The 7,487-nt window shown below is 46.1% G+C and overlaps 1 protein-coding gene across 6 annotated transcripts in view; it reads left to right on the top strand.

Moving 5' to 3' along the window:
• Positions 1–492: 492 nt before the first annotated feature.
• The window catches only part of bag6l (BCL2 associated athanogene 6, like), a 17,818-nt gene continuing 10,823 nt past the window's right edge, over positions 493–7,487 (top strand). For 3 of the 6 annotated variants that reach the window (XM_062528946.1, XM_062528948.1, XM_062528943.1), the window contains exons 1-11: positions 493–743; positions 1,428–1,511; positions 1,787–1,904; positions 2,509–2,750; positions 3,089–3,160; positions 3,287–3,409; positions 4,719–4,981; positions 5,351–5,480; positions 5,921–6,124; positions 6,722–6,956; positions 7,399–7,458. In XM_062528946.1, the coding sequence (XP_062384930.1) occupies positions 1,434–1,511; positions 1,787–1,904; positions 2,509–2,750; positions 3,089–3,160; positions 3,287–3,409; positions 4,719–4,981; positions 5,351–5,480; positions 5,921–6,124; positions 6,722–6,956; positions 7,399–7,458 (1,525 nt within the window). In that variant the 5' untranslated portion in view covers positions 493–743; positions 1,428–1,433. The remainder of the gene's footprint in view (positions 744–1,427; positions 1,512–1,786; positions 1,905–2,508; positions 2,751–3,088; positions 3,161–3,286; positions 3,410–4,718; positions 4,982–5,350; positions 5,481–5,920; positions 6,125–6,721; positions 6,957–7,398; positions 7,459–7,487) is intronic. The other 3 variants (XM_062528947.1, XM_062528945.1, XM_062528944.1) reach the window with 2 other exon arrangements.

Below are 7,487 nucleotides of genomic sequence, written 5' to 3'. Positions count from 1 at the left end.
CTACTGGCTACTCAGTGGGCAAGGAAATGTTAAAATACTTTAAATAACTTTAAATATAGGCCTACCTCTAATAAGCCAGTTTCCAGATCCTCTGTAATCTTCCAACATACCCTGCCCCCCTTTCCCCCCTCTGCAACTATTTCCATAGGCCTACGTAACTTTAAAAAGACTAATATGATATCTTCAATGATATCCACACTCAACAACATACTCATCACAGTGTCACATCATTAGACTAGATAGCTCTCACACTTAATAATTTATTTCCATATAGGCCTATGCATACATCTAGGCAGTATCGTTGATATGGCGATATAGACATGAAATTGCTAAAACAACAATAATAATAATTTTAAAATATATATACATATTTCAATTTAGCTAGAAATTGGCCTGTTCTTCAGCTATCATAATTTTGCATCAGGCATTTCGGATAGACGGCCTTCGAGAAATACTTCTACGTCACGGGGGCTTTTTACTGAAGCTGTCGCATTTCCCGAAGTGGCTAACCACAAAGCTAACTCTTTCACCGGAATATGAACATCGCACATCTGAGGAAAATATATGTATTTGGTATAAAGGCTGTCTAAAAACAGCTGAGTTTTAGGTGTGACAATTCTGTCGTTAATGCTAAACTTTTGACAAACTAAACGTTTTCCTAATTTAACGTCTCAAGCACAACCAGAATCGGGATTAGCTAGCTTGCTAGCTTGCTAGCTACACAACGACTGTGATAAGAGAAGGTAAGTTGATTTGGCTAAACTTAGCTTCATCAAGTATGTTGATTGTTTGCGAATCATCTGTATTTGTTTATCGGACAAACTATGCGTGGATGAACTTATGATCTGCCAGATCAGTTGACTTCCTTGTCACAAAAAATGTAGCTAGCGTTTGTCGGATGCTATCAGGTTCCTGTTTACAACATAGCTGCTAGTGCGGAATTTATTTTGTTGCATGTTGGTGTTGTGAAGACGTGTCTCAGTATCAGTGAACCATAACATTTCGAATATTGTGTCGTGAAGTCCCCAAAGAACATACTGTAGGTATCATGACTTCTGTAACAAAGACCTTAATTTACTGCCCAGATGACGCCTTTTTTCCACTTTTTTTCTAGGCATATTTGTTTAGATTGAGAAGATCTGTTATTCAATGAAGCTGTCGCCCGTTACAGGACTGTACATTTCAATGCGGCATATTTTAATTGTTCAATCTGACCTTCATATCATGACACCTCTGTTGTCACTATAAAGTCGGTGGTTATTGAAAAAGGGTAATAATTTTCGCCTTTCCATGCCTATAATCAAAGTACAGAGGACGGTATTGGCTTTAGACAGTTTGACAGCTTTTTTGTATAATTGTTTTATGTGGGAACGTATTTAGGAGAATTTAAGCTTTTTCTTTAACTATGACTTTGACTTCTATGCTAGAAAGCTATGGAGGAACCGGCGACTATAGAAGTCACTGTGAAGACTCTGGACTCCCAGAGCAGAAGTTACAAAGTGAGAGGAGAGGTAAGGCCCAGCCCCCCGTTTAATACAGTCTACTGTACCTGCAATCAAGATAGCTGTCTTGTTTAGTGTTGTCTGTATGGACACCTTTTTAGATTCGTGTGGTGTACATGTTGTGTTCAAATAAGAAAAAAATGAAAAAAATGCACACCCTTGTGTGAGGTGCTGGCACGGGACGTAACGTATAGAAAAAGATTATGTTGCCGCACACTCGGTTCTCAATCTCAAATTTATTGACATCAATGTCTCAAGGTTTGTACATGTTGTGTTCCCCACAGCTGACTGTGAGGGAGTTTAAAGAGCACATTGCTGCCTCAGTGGAAATCCCAGTGGACAAGCAACGGCTCATCTACCAGGGCCGTGTACTACAGGACGAAAGGACTTTGACTGAGTACAGTGAGTCACACACACGCACGCACACACACACACACACACACACACACACACACACTGCACGCTCACTGAGAGGCAGCCTATCCCACTCATGTTTACACTGGGAGAAAGTAATGAGATACATACAAAGGAATTTAAACTCTCCAACCTTTTCCACATTTGGAATGTATGCTTCATCTGTGTTGGTCATCATTAGCTTATCTGATTCTGCACAGTGTTAGCCTGTGTGCTGCACACTCATGCATCAGGGTATTACAGTAAAAAAAGTAGAAAAGCATTGAGATCGCAAACCTCCGCTAACTAAGCTAACACATAATCGCCTCCTGTATCCAGACGGTGAAACGAGTACGAATTCCCAAAATGTAATCGCTTGGGTCATTTCAGACCTTCCCTGAAAATATTATCGAAACCCTTCCATAACTTTTTGAGTTATCTTGAGAACAGACAGACAGACAGACAGACAGACAGACAGACAGACAGACAGACAGACAGACAGACGAAAACATAACCTCTGGCGGAGGTAAATATTTATTTGTGCTATATTTCATCTCTCCTCCTTTTCCTCCTCTCTTCCTGCATCTGCTGTGTCCTCCCTTGCTCCTCCCAGATGTGGACGGTAAGGTCATTCATCTGGTGGAACGCGCCCCGCCACAGACCACTCAGTCCGGCGGAGGCGGCGGGGGCGTGCCGGGGTCTTCTGGGAGCGCCGAGGGCGGCCCTACCCCGTCTCACTCCGCCTCCTCCACCTCCACCTCCCAGGGCGGCCCGCACGACCGCAACGGCAACAGCTACGTCATGCTGGGCACCTTCAACCTGCCAGTCAACATCATGGACCCCCAGCAGATCCAGGTGTGTGGGCGTGTGTGTGTGTGTGGTTGGTCCTGTGTACATTTCCTATGGTTTGAACAGGTCTGTGTGTGTGCGCTGTATCATCATCATCATCATCATCATCTTTTATTTGTCAGACTCAAAGTCCATAAAAGAGCACACAAACATGCCTTACATAAAAACAAAAAAACACAACAACAGCCCCTCCCTTCCAGCACACACACACACACACACACACACACACATACACACATTCTCATAAAAGACATTCATACCTGTATGATGTGAAGTGTGCTTGGTTTGGCCATGTTTTTGTGCATCCATTAAAGTGTATGTGTTTGTGTGTTCCCCCCCTCCAGATGCAGGTTCAGCAGATGATGTCAGGAGTTGGAGAGGCAGGTCGCGCCACCCGCGTCAGCACCAGCACCGGGGTCAGTCCTGTCACCATAGAAACAGCACTCTGAAATGGGATGCTGATAGGAAATTGTTACTGATCAAACGGAGACAGGTTTGGACCTCATCCCTTTTCCCTCTGTCCTTCTTTTCTGTTTCATTAGAGTAATGGTTCGGTGGACCTGCACATCAACCTGGACCAATCAGTGCAGAGTGAGCCCCGACTCCGGCTGCAGTTGGCTGAGAACCTGCTGAGAGACATCCAGGCAGTGATCCACAGACTAGAGGTATGCCACGGCCAATCGGATGCACACACACAGTGTCACCTAGCCAATCAAATTATTAGGCTCATTCGACTTGATCTGACTTGATGTGATTTGTTGCGTGATGCATGCTGGGTTGAATGCAATGCTTACTGGTTAGAAATGCTTACTGGTTAGAAATCCTGTTTGAATTCATCTTCTAGCCGGACAGGAGCTTACCATGGTGCCACCATGTCACATGACCTTACAACATTCAGTTCTTGCCAAGGGGGCAGCGAACGTTCTGAGAGTGTAGACAGTATGGCGGCCGCCATGCTAACGAGAAGACCGTGGCTAGCTGGCCATTCCATTGAATCCTATGGGGCGTAAGCGCCACTTTGACATCAAATTACGTTAGAGCTGAAGCGTTTTAAGCCTTTATATGAACATTTTCTATTGTCGGGGTACATACTACATTGTGAAATTGACATAATAATCTCGTAACTGTCTTATCGGCTGAGTAATTAACGTTTTTCGAAAGTCAATGCTAAAGTGTTAAAGGCGCATGCGTCCAGCGAGAGTAAAGCGTCGCCATAGGTCAGACTCGGTCAGACTACGTGCCTACGTCACGTGCGACATCTGAGCCTGCGCAGGAGACAAGAAGACCTAAAAAAAAACGTTGAGATTTGCTTCCTCGGTCTCTGCTGCCGTCTACGTGATAGCTCTGTCCATATCTTTTACTGTCTATGGTTCTTGCAGTGGTCCTCCTCGGACTGCAGGAGCTGGACTGCAGGAGCTAGACTCCGCCCTCATGACATCATTTCAAAGACCTGATAGGGTAGTCTGATAGGAATCTCCTCATGATGATTATGACCGGTTTCTCATTCTGCTTCCTTATTTTGGAATGTGTGAAAATTAACAGAAATCAAAGGGATGCCCTTGATCATAATATCTGCAACAGTCTGCAACAGTAAATTTAAACTGTACTTATTGCGCACACAATTCCATGATATCTCCCATGATGTCTCCTGTGAGTTGCGTCAGGTAGACTGCAGTCTGCCATCCTCTCTATTTCCTCCGGGCTGACACAGGGAGTTCACGTTTACGTCAGTTCATCCCGATTCTTCCAAACTCCACTCAGCCAATCAAATATTCATATTCATACATTGTGGGAATGAGTTGGAAATTCACTCCGTAACTTAAGTTGCTACATATTTGCCCGTCAGGTAAAGAACAATCATAGCCTGGCTAGGAAATAATTCAAAGTCCTGAGTATAGTCTGTGTGTTTGGGGTGTGTGTTGGGGTTTGTTTTTGTGTTCCCATGGTGACGGCTCCCTCTGTTTTGTCTTTCAGGGTCAGCAACCAGAGGCAGCTGCCAATCAGGCCCCAGCACCTGAGGCGTCAGCCAGTCAGCCCTCTGCCCCGCCTCCGTCCTCTTCTCCCGCTGCTCAGCCAATGGACACGTCTCCTCCCGCCCCCCCGGCCAGCACAGACTCCGCCTCAGCCTCCGCTTCTGCAACCACCACCACCTCCTCCTCCTCTTCCTCCTCCACCTCCTCCTCCTCCTCCACCACCACCACCACTCAGACAGAGAGCACCGCCCCATCTGGGCCCAAGTAAGGCACCACACCCCACTCGTGTTGCCCATGACAGTGCTGTTAACAGCAAACACCATCTACATTCCGCTCATGAAGTCACTATGCAGACAGCACAGCACACTGCATTCATGACTCTCCACACCACAACACACCCCTGCTAGCGGCGCAGTGACAGCTCAACCTGGTGTTTTTCCCACCGTCTGTGCGTCATGCTGTTACTTGTCTTAAAGTTAAGAAAATACCACCCCTCCTTCTGTAGGTGGAACGTTTGTACTTTGCCGTCTGTGCTACGCTGTTCCATACTTGATGAGCTAAACTGTTATCTCTTCCTCTCCCTCCCTCCCTCCCTCCCTCTCTCACTCTCTCGCTCTGTCTGAACCCCCTCAGTCACCCCAGCCCCGCTGAGCTGGTGGAGGTGCTGTCCGAGGTCAGGAGGCTGGAGGAGCGCCTTCGGCCCTTCATGGAGAGAACTCACTCCATCCTGGGGGCCGCCACCTCCGCTGACTACAACAACAACGTAAGGGACACTGACTCAGCCCCTCGCTGTCTTGACTGGCCCAAGCGCCGAACCTCTCAAGAGTTCCAGACACACTTCCCACACCCAGCCAGACGAAATGTTGGAATTCTGGGAATGCTTTACATTGATGAGACCGATATGCGACAAAGCCAAAGATTTTGTCTCATATTTGTGAAATTCACTTTTTTACACCAATGTAAAAAGCCAAATCCTCTGATCAGTCAGTTAAAATCTTGATCTACTGAAACAGTTACTGAAGATAGGAGTTTTAACTTTACAGTATCTGCTAAATGCAGTGTGAAAGACAAAAAATAAAGCTGTTTTTCTCAGTTTGGATTTTTTTTGCAGATACTGCTCTTTGGCTTTGTAGGGAAGTATGGTTCTATGGTGTTTCTATGTGAGGTCAGAATCTTGCTAATCTCTGTGTCTTGTTGCCACAGACACAGGAGCGCGAGGAGGACCAACGCACACTGAACCTCGTGGGGGAGTCCCTGCGTTTGCTCGGCAACACGCTGGTCAACCTGAGCGACCTGCGATGCAACCTGTCCGCTCAGCCCCCCCGCCATCTTCACGTGGTGCGGCCCATTTCCCACTACACCTCCCCTGTCCTGCTGCAGGGTGGCGTGCCCCACATCCCCATTCCGGTAAGTCACAGTGCCTCCTACTGGCGTTTCTGAAGATCCAGAAACATTGGACTGAATATACAACACTAGCTGTTCCAATAATTTGGCTCTGTGGAAATGAAAAGATTAGGCAAGTCACTTCATTGCATGTGCTCTCCTTTCTCATTAGTATATGCTCTGTAATGTTTTGCTCTGGAGTGTCTTTCAGAAAACTGAGCACTGGGAAGTGGGGTTACACCTGGCATGCAACTGAAGTGATCCGTTTGTGTGTGCCACATTTATTAGCTTATTATTTTTTTTCTCGCTCTGCTAACGGAACACTTCAGGTGTGTGCCTGGTGTGATACAGCTGTAAATGTCTAAAACTCTTTAATTTCTTCAACGTTTTGTTGTGGGTGCGTAGCTGGTTCTTACACAAGAATGTGCACCTGAGGGTATTGAACAAAACAAATTTACTGAGTTATTGGGGCACTCTACTGAGTTGTAATACAGCTTTTTCTAGTTTTAGGGAGTTTCCAGTTTTGGCACAGCACAGTTATTTGGTGAAAAAAACAGTGTTTGAGTAAAATTATTGCTCTGTGTCTGTTGACGCGATATTGAGATGTCTCCATTCTACCAGCAGATGAATCTTGGAACCACTGTTACAATGACGTCCAATGGGAGACATGCCACTGAGGGGCAACCCCAATCCACTCAGCCTACCGGCCAATCAGACCAGCAGAACCAAGGTCAGGCCCCTCCCCCACAGCCCAATGCCACCAATCAGCAGGGCCAGCCTCAGGCTGGGCCACGGGTCATCAGGATCACTCACCAAACCATGGAGCCAGTGGTCATGATGCAGATGAATATGGACGGTGTGTTATCCATATACTGTCCATATACTCTCAGTCATATTTCTGCTTAAAGGGGAACGGTTGTAAAATATTCACCCCAAAGCTGTAGGGGGAGCAAAAAAAAAAAGTGACAACAAAAAGTGAGAAATTAGGGAAGAATGGACCTTTAGCTACTGAATTGCAGATTGTATTTTTAATGTATTGCTGTCTGGGGCAGCTGTAGCACTGTAGTCATGGGCATTACTGTGTGTCTTCAATATTGGAGTAATCCAGCCTGAGGCCATTTCCTCAAACCACATCCAATCTCTCTCACCCACTCATTTCCTGTTGTCCTCACTCCCCACTGTCCAAAAAAGCAAACAACATAGGAATCATAGGAAATCACCTGAATGCTATTGCATAATGGATTAGCATCCTTCCTCTTGCTCATAGTGCAGTGTTGTTAATGTGTTCTTGTTGTCAGATTCAGGCGCTGGGCCACAGGTGGCAGGACAGCCCAACGTCTCCGCTGCTGGACACCCAGGTGAGCAGAACACTACAGCAGGAACACTT

The sequence above is a fragment of the Sardina pilchardus genome, chromosome 24, assembly GCF_963854185.1.
Source record: "Sardina pilchardus chromosome 24, fSarPil1.1, whole genome shotgun sequence".
Classification (NCBI taxonomy): Eukaryota; Metazoa; Chordata; class Actinopteri; order Clupeiformes; family Clupeidae; genus Sardina; species Sardina pilchardus.
The sequence above is the reverse complement of the archived record's forward strand: the minus strand, read 5'-3'. Positions and strand labels throughout refer to the sequence as shown.